The sequence below is a fragment of the Labeo rohita genome, chromosome 25 (assembly GCF_022985175.1).
Source record: "Labeo rohita strain BAU-BD-2019 chromosome 25, IGBB_LRoh.1.0, whole genome shotgun sequence".
Lineage (NCBI taxonomy): Eukaryota > Metazoa > Chordata > Actinopteri > Cypriniformes > Cyprinidae > Labeo > Labeo rohita.
In genome coordinates, this window is record NC_066893.1 from 12,407,557 (window position 1) to 12,425,438 (window position 17,882).

A 17,882-nucleotide genomic window follows, 5' to 3' on the forward strand; every position below is an offset into this window, starting at 1 on the left:
TTTCATCAAAAATATCTTAATATGTGTTCTGAAGATGAACAAAGGTCTTACGAGTTTGAAACAAGAGGGTGAGTAATGACCAGGTTTTTTTTATTTTTGGGTGAACTATCTCTTTAATAACCTTTTCTATTTAAACATTAAAAACCTTTTACTTATGTTAGAACTTAGCATTACGGCTTAATCAAACCAAATTTGCTAAACATTGCACTAATAGCACTAAGACCATGATGAAAGACACCTCTAATAATGAGAGAAAACGGTCTGAATACACCATGCTCATTTCCTTGCCAAACAGAAGTAATGGTTCATTATGTACCTAATGAACACTAACTAACCAAAACGGTGTTGTTGTTTTCTTTTTGGAGTCCAGTTTTCTGTCTTGGTTCATAGTGTTATATATTTGCTAATGGCTTTTCCCAGTTCATCCACGGCCTTTGAATCCAAATAAGTGACTCCATGGACAATGCTGAAAGCTGACACCAATACAGAATGAGAAAATGTGTCTGAATAAAAAAGATAGAGCGCCCAGCTGTGACAGATAAATTCTCTAGGCGGGAACGCTCGTCGGGATATTTATTTTAGAAGGACAGATAAGAGATATTTCTGTCAATTATCCCAGCAAGCGTGAAATGGCTCATCGAGATCTCCCTTAATGATTCATTGGAGGCCCGTGTATCAAGTCAGTCGACGACTTGCATGCTTGAGAAGGTTCGTCACACACAAGTTGTTTGATATACCACCGCAAAAGAGTAAAACAGGAAAACAAATAGTCTAAAAACAATTCTGTTTTGAAGCTAACTTGCAGACATTATTTTTCGACAGTCGAAAGGCTGAAGGAAGAACAGAGGCTCGTTTTCCAGAACGAAATTAAAGTAATAGAGTTTATTCTTGGAGTTGACTTAGTAGTTTGGGAAGTTTGTGTGGTGTGGAGGATTAAACAATAAATCACAGACCAAAAAGAAAAAATGATAAATCCTAAAAGTCTTCTCTAACTTTTCCAGAGTCTAGAATTTATGAACCATGTTAACTCATGTGGTCTGAATCTTTCCCAGCCGTCCTTAAACCCAGCCGGAGAGACCTCACCTGACGTTGTGCTGCTCAACCGCTGGAGTGTGAGGAACTACCAAGTACAGCGAGGGGACATCGTGTCAGTTCTGTGAGTAGCCACATTTAAAGTGTATTTTGTGTGACATGCTACATGACATTTCACTGGGGGCGGAGCCACTCAAGTAAAAACCAAGTGACTGAAAAAATGTTTTGTTGTTTGTCGTGGCTGGTTAGAGCAAATACTTTTTTTTGGTGTTTTATTGTATTGTGTGTAGTTGTAGTATGATGTAAAGTAAGGATGCTATACACGGGTACAGTTTATGATGCATGATAAATCGGTTAACAGGCAATATTAAAGATTTTTTTATATTTATTCACCCATCATCTAATATCACTTAAAGACTTTAAGTCTAAAAATCTTTTAAAACACTAATAGTTTAATAAAATTGTTAAATATAATCTTTAGCAAGTCTCAAAATTAATATCTGTTTATCATACTGTGTATTATAATGTTGTGATGCCTTTTGTTGATATTTTAGACAAAATAGCTTATATTTTTTGGTAACACTTTACAGTCAGGTTTGTTAGTTAACATTAGTTAACAACATTAGTTAACATGAACTAAGAATGAACAATACTTCTACAGCATTTATTAATCTTAGTTCATGTTAATTTCAACATTTACTAATGCGTTATTAAAATCAAAAGATGTGTTTGTCAACATTAGTTAATGCACTGTGAACTAACATGACCAAATAATGAATGTCTGTTTTTATTAACTAACGTTAACAAAGATGAATGAATACTGTAATAAATGTATTGGTCATTGTTCATTCATGTTAGTTCATACATTAACTAATGTTAACAAATGACACCTCATTGTAAAGTGTTTTTTGGTCATTTAATAGATATCGGCTATTACAATAATTATCGGATAATAATTATAAAATTTTAGTGTTGGTGGATTTCTAAGTACAGTGTTGATTATTGAGAGATGAGGGATTTTTGTTATTTAATTTGAATGATTTCACTCTTTAAATGCAGTTCTAATCTTTTTAAACTTTGTCTTTAATCATGCTAATAATTTAATAATGCTGTTAATTGTAATGTTTACCAAATTACAAAATAAATGTATCTATTGTATTTTATCTATGAAAAAATTATTAATTATATTGTAATATTAATATATGTTTATATTTATTTAGTTATCTTTGTTATTGATAATTTAATAATGTTAAATATAATCTTCAATCTTCTCAAAAAACGAAAAACTTTTACACACTTTTAATTATAATGTTGTGATACCTAAATTCACTTAACATAAAATTACTGATTTACTAAACTATTTTGTATTTAAAAATTATTTTATTACAGGCCACTTATCGGTTATCGACTGTAACATCAAAATAATTATCAACTTATTCACTGTAAAAAAACAATTTGTTGAGTCAGCTTTAAATAATTTATAACCTGGCTGCCTTAATTTTAAGTTCAGTCAACTCAAAAAAAGTTTATTCAACTTGAAATGTTAAATTATGCTAAGTGACAACTTAGATATTTGAGTTGAATGAACTTAAAATTTTAAGGCAGCTGGGTTACTTACCCTTCTGTTAAGTTTAGCAGACACAAAGTTGTTACTTAGTGCAACTTAACATTTCAAGTTGACTAAACTTATTTTAGTTGACTGAACTTAAAATGTTAAGGTAGCAGGGTAACAAATTAAGCTGACTCAACAAATTGTTTTTTATTTTTTACAGTGTTGTATGACATGAATTAGTGCATTTCTAGCATAAACTGTAAAGGGATAGTTCACCCAAAAATTAAAATTCTGTCATTAATTTCTCACCCTCATGTTGTTCTGTACCTGTAAGACCTTCAGTCATATTCGAAACACAAATTAAGACATTTTTCATTAAATTTGAGAGCTTTCTGACATGGAAAGCACCGCAACTACCACGTTCAAGGCCCAGAAAGGTAGTAAGGACATTGTTAAAATAGTCATAGTTTTGTTGCTGTCTATGCAGGGTCAGAAAGCTCTCAAATTTCATCTTAAATTGTGTTCTTAAAATGAACAAAAGTCTTACAGGTTTGAAACTAAATTAATTTGTTTTTGGGTGAACTAACCCTTTAGTTTTTGCATCTCAGCTCTGGTGAAATCTTTCAAAATGGTTTAAAATGTCTAAAAAGTCAGTCTATTAGCCGAAATTTGACAGATATGTGACATAACATGATGTCAAACGGTTGAGCCTGCAGACACCTGCCGTTTCACCGGTGTAATACTGAGTCCTCACATTCAGTCAGGTTTTCAATTCCTTACTGAAAAATGGCACATTCATTCAGAAAATTGCCACTAAGATGTCCTCCATCCAGATAAAGACATCTGTAGCGCTCAAAATTGCTAATTGGACCATTTTGGTTCCTCTCTAATCTGCCACGGATCTCCTTGACCTTAAACCCAGCTGCTCTGAGTACACTAACTCAAGGGGAATCCTCTTCGGGATAATGAGCCCACTCTGTTTTAAGGCTTACTGTCATCATGAGTAATTGGCATGGATGTAATCGTCTGATATGCTCTAATGTGCTGCTCAACACCAAGAGCCTATTGACACAGGCCCTGCGGAGGCTATCATCTAGATTCTAGTTAGGTAACTCTTCTTTACTTCTATGTATAGTCTGTATTTTGAAGCACTGGGGGGAAAGAAAGCATTTATTTCGTCAAACTTCTCGATCAAACACTCACCCTGCTGTGTTCTTTGGCTTTGTATGTTTGATAGACCAGTAGACCAGTAGATGGGTTCAGCGCCGTTAGCTGTTTTAAATGAGGTTTTGATGCTGTGAAACTAAGGCACTTGGAATGGTTATTAATGCCCCCACAGGATGTTTATCACATTTAAAACATTACTCTGTTGGTCTGCATCCTGATCAGACTTTATAAGTTAAGAAATCTTCATACAATTTACTATCAGTTACTAAATTATTCAATTTTAAAACATCTTAACTTTACTGCGTCATTTTTGTGCCTCTAGCAGTGCTGAATAAAGCAAAAACAATGACTGTTCTCATGAAGGTTTTCAGAATACTGAGTCTGTCTGTCATTGGTCAAACAAACAGATGACTCTGCCCCCAAACTCACATCATTTGCTGAGCCACTGTTGCTATGCCAGGCCGGGCAGTATTCTCAAAAAGAGTAATGTTTTCAAAATACCATCAATTTTAGTGTCTTATTTATAGTTATTAAACTTGAACAGCGTGTTCAAATGAGGTTTTGATGCTGTGAAACTAAGAGACTTGTGTATGATTATTAATGGCCCCACAGGATGTTTATCACATTTAAAACATAACTCTGTTGGCCTGCATCTTAATCAGAATTCAACAGTTTAGAAACCTTCATACAATTCATTCACAGTTACTAAATTATTGCATTTAAAACATCTTACCTTTTCGGTGTAATTTTTATGCCTCTAGCAGTCCGAATACAGCAAAAGTAATGACTGTTCTCAAGAAGGTTTTCTGAACACTGCCTCTGTCTGTCATTGGTCAAACAGACACTTGACCCCACCCCCAGACTCACATCATTGTTGCTCACGTCACTGTTGCTATGCCAAGACTGGGCAGAATTTTCAAACAAAACGAGTAATATTTTCAAGATGCTACGAAGTTTTAGTGTCTTATATATAGCTATTAAAATTGAATAGCATGATAAAATGAGATTTTGATGCTGTGGAAATGAGAGAATTGTGTATGATTATAAATGCTGCCACGGGACGTTTAGCACATTTAAAACATTACTCTGTTGGCCTGCATCCTGCATCCTGCATCCTTTTTTTTTTTTTTTTTTCTTTGGTTTTTTTGGCGTTTTTGGCTTTATTGTATAGGACAGATCAGATATGACAGGAAGCAAAGTGGGAGAGAGAGAGGCGGGGCAGGATCGGGAAAGGTCCTCGAGTCTGGATTCAAACACGGGACGCCCGTAGCGCAAAGGCGCTGTATGTCGGCGCGCTGCCCACAAGGCTATCAGCGTCGACTCCTGATCAGAATTTAAGAGTTTAAAACCTTCATGCAATTCACTATCAGTTACTAAATTATTACATTTACAACATTTTATTTTTCTGTATAATTTTTGTGCCTCTAGCAGTGCTGAATGAAGCAAAAAATAATGACTGTTCTCAAGAAGTTTTTAAAACACTGCCTCTGTCTGTCGTTGGTCAAACAAACAGATGACTCCGCCCTGAAACTCACATCATTGGCTGAGCCACTGTTGCTATGCCAGGCTGGGCAGTATTCTCGAACAAAAGAGTAATGTTTTCAAAATACCACCAGTTTTAGTGTCTTATTTATAGTTATTAAACTTGAATAGCATGTTCAGATGAAGTTTTGATGCGGTGATACTGAGGGACTTGTGTATGATTATAAATGCTGCCACGGGATGTTTATCACATTTAAAACATAACTCTGTTGGCCTGCATCCTGATCAGAATTTAACAGTTTAGAAACCATCATACATTTTATTATCAGTTACTAAATTATTGCATTTAAAACATCTTACCTTTTCAGTGTAATTTTTGTGCCTCTAGCAGTGCTGAATGAAGCATAAGTAATGACTGTTCTCAAGAAGGTTTTCAGAACACCGCCTCTGTCTGTCATTGGTCAAACAGACACTTGACCCCGCCCCCAAACTCACATCGCTGGCTGAGTCACTGTTGCTATGCCAGACTGGGCAGAAATCTCAAACAAAACAAGTAATATTTTCAATATGCTACAAAGTTTTGGTGTCTTATTAATAGCTATTAAACTTGAATAGCATGTTCAAATGAGGTTTGATGCTGTAAAACTTAGGGAATTGTGTATGATTATAAACGCTGCCACAGGATGTTTATCACATTTAAAACATTACTCTGTTGGCCTGCATCCTGATCAGATTTTTTTTTTTTTTTAAAGATTTATTTTTTGGCTTTATTGTATAGGACAGATCAGATATGACAGGAAGCAAAGTGGGAGGGGGGGCAGGATCGGGGAAAGGTCCTTGAGTCGGGATTCGAACACGGGACGCGCGTAGCGCAAAGGCGCTGTATGTCGGCACGCTGCCCACAAGGCTATCGGTGTCGACTCCTGATCAGAATTTAACAGTTTAGAAACTTTCATACAATTCACTATCAGTTACTATATTACTAAATTTACAGCATTTTCTTATTCTGTATAATTTTTGTGCCACTAGCAGTGCAGAATGAAGCAAAAAACTGTTCTCAAGAAGGTTTTTGAAACACTGTCTCCGTCTATCATTGGTCAAACAAACAGATGACTCCGCCCCCAGACTCAGATCATTGGCTGAGCCGCTGTTGCTATGCCAGGCTGGGCAGAATTCTCAAACAAAAGAGTAATGTTTTCAAAATACCACCAGTTTTAGTGTTATTAACCTTGAATAGCAGATTCAGATGAAGTTTTGATACTGTTATACTGAAGGACTTGTATGATTATAAATGCCGCCACAGGATGTTTGTCACATTTAAAACATTACTCAGTTGGAAACAGTTTAGAAACCTTCATACAATTCACTATCAGTTATTAAATTATTACATTTAAAACATCTTATCTTTTCTGTGTAGTTTTTCTGCCTTTAGCAGTGCCGAATGAAGCAAAAATAATGACTGTTCTCAAGAAGGTTTTCAGAACGCTGCCTGCCTGTCATTGGTCAACAAACAGATGACTCCGCTCCCAAACTCACATCATTGGCTAGGCCACTGTTGCTATGCCAGGCAGGGCAGAATTCTCAAACAAAAAGAGTTATGTTTTCAAAATACTTAATGTCTTATTTAAAGTTATTTAATTGGAATAGCATGTTCAAATGAGGTTTAGATGCTATGAAACTGATGGATTTGTTTATGATTATAAATGCTGCCACAGGATGTTTATCACATTTAAAACATTACTCTGTTGGCCTGCATCTTGATCAGAGTTTAACAGTTTAGAAACCTTCATTCAATTCACTATCGGTTGCTAACGTATTAAATGTAAAATGTTTTACCATTTCTGTATTTTTTTTTTTTTGCGTCTAGCAGCGCTGAATAAGGCGAAAAACAATGGCCGTTTCTCAATATGCGTTCTTGTCTGTACTTGTGTTCTTGCGGACTTGTGAAACGTCATCAGTCGTTGCCCAAGTACTGTTCCAATTTAAAGTTCACATCTAGCCAAGTACAGTTCAAATCCCCGGATGTGTTCTTGCTCCGCCCCTTTTATCAAGGATGCATCAAGAGTAGACTTGTGCGAACTTGAGGCAGCCATGTATCCCAGAATGCATTTCGCACCAATCAGCGAGCGTTAATGGCGGAGCCGAAAACCCCTATAATTTTCACTGAATTGTTTGTTTTTGTCTTCATTTCCGATTACATACGTCTTTTATACATTTTACCTATACTTTTATAATGGCTAATATTGTTCATTAAAACTGGTATTTAACAAAAAAGGCAGAGTTGTGCTTGTCGTGTTTCATTTTGTTGTATATACCTTAAAGTAAAGATGTATTATACACAGTTTTTTTTTTTTTTTAATGAGTACGAAAAGAGGGTTGTGGTTTATATTTTGAAGAAAACAAAGGCAGTGGTGTTTGATATGACGTTTTATTGTAATGCGTGTACGCGTTGCGTAAACAACATTTTTGTCGCTATTAATATGTTTAGATGAAACAGAAAAGAAGCAATGCTGTTTGATATAATATTTCGTTTCACTGTAATGTTGTACATTCCCTGAACTACATTTTTGCAGCTATTAATATGGTTAAATGAAAACGAAAAGAGGCAGTGGTGGTTGATATCATATTTCGTCTTATTGTAAATACATACAGTGAAGATAACCGGAGTAGAAAAGGCGAGCTGACTGACGTTATCAAGTACACTGCTGTTCCATTTGCAGAATTACACGACTTGCGTCCTCCCGTCCTCGGAAGTTCGTACTCCCAAGTCAAACTACCAAGTCCGAACTACAAAGGACGCAAGTCCGAACTTTGCGCACTTGGTATTGAGAAACGGCCAATGACTGTTCTCAAGTTGGTTTTCAGAACACTGCCTGTCTGTCATTGGTCAAACAAACAGATGACCCCGCCCCCAAACTCACATCATTGGCTGGGCCATTGTTGCTATGCCAGGCTGGGCAGAATTCTCAAACAAAAAGTGTAATGTAAAAACAAAAGTAAAGTAAAAACACCACAAAGTTTTAGTGTTTATTAAACTGGAATAGCATAAAGATTTTTTCCTTTGCATAAAAGTACACATTTCAGCTTTAAATTGATATTTAAATGTTTATATGTTTATTTGGTTGCGTAAATCCCTGTATTGGGAACAGTGTTGAGAGCATGGTAGGGCAGATTCACTCTATCATTACCCAAAGATGGCACTCTTCCCCTGCAGGGAATTCACTGCGCTGGGAACATGATGTTCATTCTTAGCTAAACTATTCTGAGGGAAAAAGCTAGCACTGCATGCTAATGCTCCTGACTTTGATTGTTTTAGGCTTATTCAAGGCCCATATAACATTATGCTTTTATACACTTTGTAATGCAATGGAAGGGAAATGTTAATATTTTCAATGAGCTAGCTACATGAGCTTGTATCTGTTTTTTTTTTTTTTTTTTTTTTTTTTTTTAAATCTGGTTCTGTCCTTTTTATATCATATATATATCAATATATTAAATGATTAGCGTATTTTATATGAATAAGAAATTTTTAAATAAATTTTTTATATGAAAAATGAAAATTCTGTCATTATTCACTCATCCCATAATACATTTTATATTTTTCTTACTGATATTTTTATAGTGACCTCACGTGCCAAGTTTAAAAATAAATAATTAAATTAAACCAAAATATAAAATAAATAATAACCAAAAAAGTAGTTTATCACGCATCTATATTTAATGTAAAGTAAGTTTATGAAGTCACATGAGTAAAATTAGATCATTGTTCAATGAAAATGTTGAATTCTGTTAAAACTGATGTGATTTCTGCCTTTTCTGTCATTTTTTGACTTCTTTTATGATTCTTCTATGGTGCTTTTTTTGTCTTTTTGTCATTCTGAAGAAAAAAAAAAGCTCCATAAATACTGCTTTTGTGTTTCACATAAAAAAGAACGTTTGAACAACTTGATTGTGAGTATATAATGACAGATATTTTTATTTTTAATATTTTTAAACCACATTTAGATCACAGTTGACAAAACAATGTAAATCAAATCAGGAATCAAATTAGACATTTCTGAGCGCAGTTCAATCTGAATGTATTTATGCAATTGCAAGAATTTTGTTTTCCTCTGGCTGTTTGAATCAAAAGCAGATATAATTGGGACTCATTTCAAACATTGTCTGAGGAGATCTCTCAGCCCACAGCGTAATATCTTATTTAGAGAACATTCCTCATCTTCAGACAGCAGTCGATAGGGAACAGGTTCTGTCAGGGTGTTTTACGCACACAGAAAACATTTTGTCATGCTTTCAGTGTAAACAGGGACAAACTTGACTATTTAATGATTTGGTATTTGTACATTAACACTTTTTTTTAGAGTAATCTGAAAACTAGTTCTTCCACAGCATTATTTGATCAAAAGTGAGGTCTGTGCATCTGTGACTAAGAGGAAACGGTGGCACAAAATTTGGAGTGGCAAAACATTTTGTTCTTTTGAAAATTTCCAAACATTACACAAATAACCACGGGTCGAAAAGGAAATGTAGGAACAAAAATAGTTGTTCTGACTAGGAGCATTGATAGAGGACAAAAAGAGCAGATAAATGTCTATTGATTCACAGCATGGCTGTCAATTTTCACCACTCTTTTCTGAGGCGCTTTGAAGTGTGCTGGGCAGAAAATGGGATCTCATCGGGGCTGGATTGAGTTGAGTGTAATTAGCCATCTACGTGGAAACCAGTTCAGTTCACACGTCCTCAGAGAGGCTCCTTGGAGCCCAACCCGCATTTGGGGAAATTTTGCATTCAGCTCAGGGTTTGAGGTGAACTGAGGCTTCTGAGGTGCTTTTAGTACCAGCATGCTTCTGCTTTCATAGACAACCTGCTTGGTTGTTAATGCGGTGGCCAGAAAGCCATGATGGTGGCAAATTCATTGTTATATAAAAAGTGCAGAAGGCGGGTCAGGTTTGTGAAACCTGTTTTTTGTTTTGCTTTGTTTTCAAGTTCATGCATGTGAAAAACATCTGAAGACTATGGAAAAGGACATGGTCCGGGGTCAGGGTGAAGGAGGTTTGGTCCAGTTGACGGAACTGCCACACGCTAAATCTGACCAGTGTTGCATTTATCCTTGAGTAAATACATTATTGCTCTGTGCAGTTTTAAAAATATGATAAAATATTAATTGTGTTATTATGAATAATAACCCATTATAGCAAATGGAACCCATGAGTTTGATAAAATACTGATAATAAAATATTTAATTAACACATGAATGCATATAAAATTATGTAACTTTCATGCGTTAATTAAATGTGTTATCATTTTAATAATAATAATATAGAGAATAGAGAAAAAGAGAGTAATAAAACTAATAATGCTATTATTATTATTATTATTATTGTTGTTGTTGTTGTTGTTGTTGTTGTTGTTAATGCTCTTACTATTAATGTATTAGTGGTAAAATAATAACCTATTATAGAAATGTAAACTTTTAAATTCAATCAACTTTCCTGTGTTAATTAAATATTTTATATATCATTTTAATAATAATAATAATAATAATAATAATAATAGTAGTAGTAGTAGTAGTAGTAATAATAATAATAATAATAATAATAATAATAATAATAATAATAATAATAATAATAATAATAATAATACCAAAAATTTGACAAGTGTTAAATCATCTTTATGTACATATGTTTATGCTACCTTTTGGCAACTTAATAATAATACAATTACTGATATTATTGTTGTTACAACAACAATAATAAAATTGCTGATATTATTGTTATTAACAGCAACAACAACAATAATAATAATAAAAATTAAATTTGACAAGTGTTGAAATTATCTTTATGTAAATACATGTATGCTACCTTTTGGCAACATAATAATAATAATAATAATAATAATAATTTGTATAATAATTTTAATAATAGTAATAATAATAATAGAAGTAGTAGTAATAATAATTATAATAATACTGTTAATAATAATACAATTACTGATATTATTGTTATTATTATTAACAACAACAATAATAATAATAAACTGTAAATAAAAGAGTTTTTGCTCTTTGGCAGCTAAATAAAATATATATAATAAACTGTAAATATGTGTTAAAAAACTATATAAAAAAGTGCATTTTTTCTCTTTGGCAACTGAATAATATAATAAGAATAATAATAGTAATAGAGAAGGAGAAATTAAATTAATTATATTATTATTATTATTATTATTATTATTATTAATAAAATCAGTTAACTTTCATGTGTTAATTAATTGTTTTATCATTTTAATAAAAAATATTATTTTATCAATAACAACAACTAATAATAATAATAATAATTAATTATTATTATTATTTATATAATTATTTTTAATAATTATATTTAATTATATAAATATATTTAATTATAATTATAATTATATATATATATAGAGAGAGAGAGAGAGAGAGAGAGAGAGAGAAATAAAATTAATGATATTATTATTATTATTATTGTTATTATTAATGCTTACTGTTATTGTATTAATGGTAAAATAATAATGAGAGCCTTTTAAAGTCAGTTAACTTTCATGTGTTGTTATTGAACTCTTGTTTTAATACTACTACTACTGCTACTACTAAATAATAATAATAATAATAATAATAATAATAATAAATAATAATAATAATAATAATATTGTATTTTAAATATACAGCAAATGTTTCACCCAACAAATGCAACAAAATCAAGATTATTATTACCAGATATTACCTGTTTTTCCTAAACCATAGCAGAAATGTGACCCATGGAGCAATAGACTATATTACATTTATAGATGGCAATCATTTTGTTCTTCTTTACATCCTGGTTGGCCACTTCACAAGTCTGCCGTATTGTACTCAGCATGAGGTTTAATATCATTGTGCTCTGTGTATTGCCCAGCCCAGAGAAGCTTGATTTTGTAGCATAAAGATTGGTATCATTTATTGCCTTCCGGTTTTTTGATGCGTTCACTCATCATTACTTCACCAGAGCCATTATCTGTGAGGCTATTTGTGCTAGTAAATCAGCCTTCAGATGGAAACTGTCACAGCAGAGCACTAAATGACCATTTAAAGGAAATTTAAACACTTGGAAATCCCTTTAAATAACACAAAGCTACTTTCTTATGCGGCGAGATCTTATAAATATTTCGAAAGCTGATCACCGTTATTGTAATTTGTCTCCTTTTAGTCTGAACTGCAAGATGAACCTTCCCCCTTTTGGCCAGAAAATGAAATGATCAGTGGAGGAATCGCTCACAGATGTTTAATTTGCAAAGCGCTCGCTATTCATCCAGGGAACTCTGAAACTCATTTTCTCCACCAAACAGCCTCAGCAATTAAATCTGAGGTCAACCGTCCATCATCCTTAGCAGTAAAAGCTTTGGGTTCACTCGTACAAGATGAGTTATTCCATTTGTTAGTTAGTTCTGCGTGCCGGATTTCATGGTTCTCTTTGTCTGTTGAAACTGGAATGCATGCAGAGAATATGAAAAAAAAAAAAGTCTCCTTGCAACCATCAGTACAGCAACTCAACCTCCAGCGATTTAGAAACAAACAATGTTGCTCTTCCAAGTTTCACTTAGCTGGAAGCATTTGTGTCCATGCACTTGCCTAGAGCACTTTCCGGGCTTTAATCTCTGTCAGTGTAGAAGGAAACTGCTTTTATCGCTTGTGACTTTATTGCATGACACCTGCTTAGGTGTTATAATGACGCAGATAAATTCACTTGTAGTATTTAAAACATTTCATTTGATTACGTTTAGTTTAGTTTTAGAATCCCTTGACATAATAAGGCTCTGAGATCTGGATGAAGTGGATGGGAAATTTGTCTTAGATGTCAAAGAGTATTGAAGCGCTTACTTTTTTTTTTAAGATTTATTTTTGGCATTTTTATGCCTTTATTTTAGACAGGACAGTGTAGTTAGACAGGAAGCGAAGAGGGAGAGAAAGAAGGAGGTGGGATCGGGAAAGGTCCACAAGCCGGGACTCGAACTCGGGACGCCCGCAGCGCAACGGCGCTGTATGTCAACACGGTAACCACGAGGCTATCGGCGCCAACAGCGCTTACTATTTTTAATACTTTTTTCCCCATGCTTTTACTTGTATTATTATTGTATTTTTTGTAAAAATATATATTATATTATATTATATTATATGTATCATATAGACTTTTATATCTGCTAATTATTTATTTTTATTACATTTTATTGGTTATATATTATTTTATATGATAGATTTTTAGTCATTTGTTTATTTATGCAGACAGAATAGTATTAAATTTTAATAAATATTTATTATAATAATATATAATCTAATGTAGAAATGATTTCTATTTTATTTAGTATATTTTCCTTATTTTATTATTTTTACTTTATTGCATTATTATCATTTATATATATTATTATATAAATATATGAAATTTATGAATAAAAAATACATTTAAATAAATTTAAAATGAAAATAACTATAGATAATATAAGATAATGTTCTTATGTTATATTATTTATTCTTATATTCTTATGATTGTTACATTTTTTTTATTTTTTTATTTGACCGAGTCATTTTTTATTCTATTGAGCATTTTTTTATTTTAATATTTCAATTTTGCATATTTATTATTGTATCTAGATTTTAATAATTAATTCAGGTTAAACTGTTAACTGATTGATTTTGATTAAGTTATATTAATCTGTAATTTAATGTAGTTTACATTTTTTATATACACTAAAAATTCTTATTTTTATTTTCTATAGTTTTCTATTTATTTTGATGTTTGTTTTAATTGAAATGTAATATTTTAATGATTATTTGGATTAAAATGTAATTTACTGTAATTTTGATTAATGAAAAATGTATTGTTCTATTTTTATATATGAAAATATTTTTTTATTTATTTTAAAGATAGATTAAAATGTAATTAAAATTATCAGTTATACTGATTGATTTTTCTTTTAAATTATTTAGTATTTTTCTTGATATTCTTGATAAATCTTGATATTTAATAATAATTTCATAATTTATAAAAAAAATTAACTATTAACTGATTAAGTTAGATTAATCTGTAATTGAATGTAATGAAAACTATTACATTTTAAATCAAATTAAATGTTAAATGTTAAATGTCAAATTAGTATTTCTTCTGAATTTTGATATTTGTTTTAATTTTAATTAAAATTGATTATTTTGTTAGATCTTTAATGATGATTAAAATTTAATTGTTAAATATTTATGTATATGAACATATTTTATTATTTTATTGTATTATTTTAAACATTAAAATGTAACAATGTAATTTTGAGTAATACTAATTAAAATGATCAGTTATATTTTGACTGCATTTAAAAAATATTCTGTTTAGTATTTTTCATTATTTTGATAATTAAGTTTTGCATGTTTTTTATTATAATATCTGGATTTTAATCATTAAATTAGATTAAACTGTCAACTATTAACTGATTAAGTTTGATTAATCTGTAATTAAATATAATTTTAATTCAAATTAAAAAAGTTTTTTTTTTAATTATTTTCTATAGTACATTTTTCTTTATTTTGGTATTTGTTTTAATAAAAATTGGGTTTTTTTTGTAGATATTTAATGGTTATTTACATTTAAATTTATTTGCATTGAATTTTGATGAATAAAAATTAAAATAATCAGTTACATATTGAATCATTTTTTAAAATTCTATTTAGTATTTGTCTTTATTTTGATGGTTGTGTTTTGCGTTGTATTTGTTATTATATCAGGATTTTAATCATTAATTTAAATTTAACTGTTAATCATAACTGGTAATTGAATGCAGTTTTCATTCAAATTAAGAGTTTTCAGTTTTTATATAGACTAAAATATTGCTTTTATTTTCTATAGTATTTTTTTCTTTATTTTGACATTAACGATTTACTTAAAATGTATTATTTTCTTAGATCTTTAATAATTATTTAGCTTAAAATGTAATTGAATGTAATTTTGATTAATATAAATTAAATTACTCAATTATTTTATTTTATTTTATTTTATTTTATTTTTTATTTTTTTTTTTTTATTTTATTTTATTTTATTTTATTTTGACATGAGTCTAAATCAACCCATGTTTTAATTTGACTAACTTGTACATTTCTGGAGTAATTATCTAAAGCATGTGTTGCTGTGGAGACAGTCTACCTCTGCAGCTGTTTTTACATCTTAACAATACCGAGACTTCTGCAGTGCCCTATTTAATGTGATTTATTATATAATTTTTAATCTCAAGCGAAAACTACATTAGCCACACTCATGTAAATATATCTGTAGTTGCAAACGTAGCTGTTAGTGGTCTGTCATCATGCCTTGTGGATATTTAGTGTGTGATTGGAGCAGATATCTCTTTCTCTTGAGCAGTTGGCCAAACATCAAAGTGGCTTCCCTGGCACTCACCGCCAATAGGATCCATCCTCTAAAATGAATTAGCACTGGCATTGTATGTTCCCCTCATCTCCTGCCTGAACTGTGCTCTGCCCACATCAGTGTGAGATGTTACTCCCTTGACATATTCAGGACATAATAAGGCTGAAAGATCTGGATGGAGCAGATGGGAAATTTGTCTTAAACGTGTCAAGGGGTATCAAACTGCTTACTTACTATTTAATACCTTAATACCTTTTTTTCTCTGCTTTGATATATTACATTATATTATATTATACTATTATACAGCAGTATTACATAACAAGTAAAAAGTATTCCTATTTAGTATCTAAACTTACGTTAGATCTTTATATATTCTATTTATTTTTTCTTTATTATTAATATTTATTCTTATATTATTAAGAATAATTTAATAATTATACTTAATTATTAAAGTAATTTTAATTGAATAAAAAATAAAATTGTGTACTTTTTATATGGATTGAAATGTTTTTTTTATTCTATTTAGTATTTTTTCTTTATTTTGTTAAATTCAGTTTTAATTAATATTGATGTTTATATTAAACTGCTTTGATATATTATATTATATTAATTATATTATATTATTATACAGCAGTGTTACATAATAAGTAAAAAGTAGAAGTTCCTAATTAGTATTTTTTTTTATTTTGACATTTATATACTATATATATATATATATATATATATATATTATTATTATTAATATATTATTAATATATTTAAGTTTAGCTTAATATTTGTTATTATATTATTAAGAATAATTTAATAATTATACTTAATTATTAAAGTGATTTTAATTGAATAAAAAATACAATTGTGTACTTTTTATATGGATTGAAATGTTTTTTTTATTCTATTTAGTATTTTTTCTTTATTTTGTTAAATTCAGTTTTAATTAATATTGATGTTTATATTAAACTGCTTTGATATATTATATTATATTAATTATATTATATTATATTATATTATTATACAGCAGTGTCACATAATAAGTAAAAAGTAAAAGTTCCTATTTAGTATTTTCTTTTTATTTTGACATTTATAAACTATATACATACAATATATTATTAATATATTTAAGTTTAGCTTAATATTTGTTATTATATTAAGAATAATTCAATAATTATACTTAATATTAAAGTGATTTTAATTGAATAAAAAATAAAATTGTGTACTTTTTAGATGGATTGAAATGGGTTTTTTTTATTGTATTTAGCATTTTCAAATACAATTAATATTGATGTTTATATTAAACTTTTAATTAATGTAATTGAATGTAATTGTAATTAATATTCAGATTAAAAAAACATCTGTTTTTATATTAATTGAACAGTTTAGTTTTTTTTTCTTTTTTTATGTAGATTGAAAAAAATCTATTTTTGTTGTATTTAGTATTTTTTATATTTTTATTACATTTTACAGAATATTTATTGTCATTATATTTTAATCCAGGTTTGATTATTAAAAATCTAACTGAATGTAATTTGTATGAATATGTGAATAAAATAAAACTTTTTATATGAATTGAACAATTAGATTTTTGTTTTATGTAGACTGAAAAATTCTATTTCTCTTATATTTAGTATTTTCTCCTTATTTTATTATGTTTTACTGAATATTTATTCTTATTAATATCTAATTTAGATAAAATGAAATCCAATGTATTTTTAATTAATACATTCTTTTTTAAATTTTATTTAGTAATTTTTTATTTTATAGTATTTTACTGAATATGTCCTCTCATTAGATTTTTAATAATCGAAATTGGCTTAAAACTTAATTGAATGTAATTTGAATTAATAATGAAATTAAATTAAACTTTAGTTTTACATAGATTGAAAAATTCTATTTTTATTGTATTTCGTATTTCGTATTATTTTATTTAGTATTTATTTTATTAGAAGTTTAATGATCTCATTTAGATTAAAATGTAATTGAATGAAATTTTAATGAATAATGAAATTACATAAAACTGTAGTTTTGTAAAATGTCATGTAAAAATTCTATCATTCATTGTATTTAGTAATTTTTTACTCAATAAATTCTCTTTAGGTTTTAAATAATTTAGTGCAATTTTTAATTACATTTTTCTTTTTTGTTTGCAGAAGCTGTACCTCCTAGGTTATTTTAAGATTTGTTCTGCTTTGTAAGGTTTTCACCTTTTTTGTTGTTCTATAGTTTGCATATCAAAGCTCGGCTGGAAAAAA

The 17,882-nt window shown here is 29.7% G+C and overlaps 1 protein-coding gene across 2 annotated transcripts in view; it reads left to right on the forward strand.

Moving 5' to 3' along the window:
• Positions 1 to 17,882, forward strand: part of immp2l (inner mitochondrial membrane peptidase subunit 2) — a 129,167-nt gene that overhangs the window by 12,088 nt on the left and 99,197 nt on the right. For both annotated transcript variants that reach the window (XM_051100248.1, XM_051100247.1), the window contains exon 3: positions 1,053 to 1,156. In XM_051100248.1, coding sequence (XP_050956205.1) covers positions 1,053 to 1,156 — 104 coding nt within the window. The remainder of the gene's footprint in view (positions 1 to 1,052; positions 1,157 to 17,882) is intronic.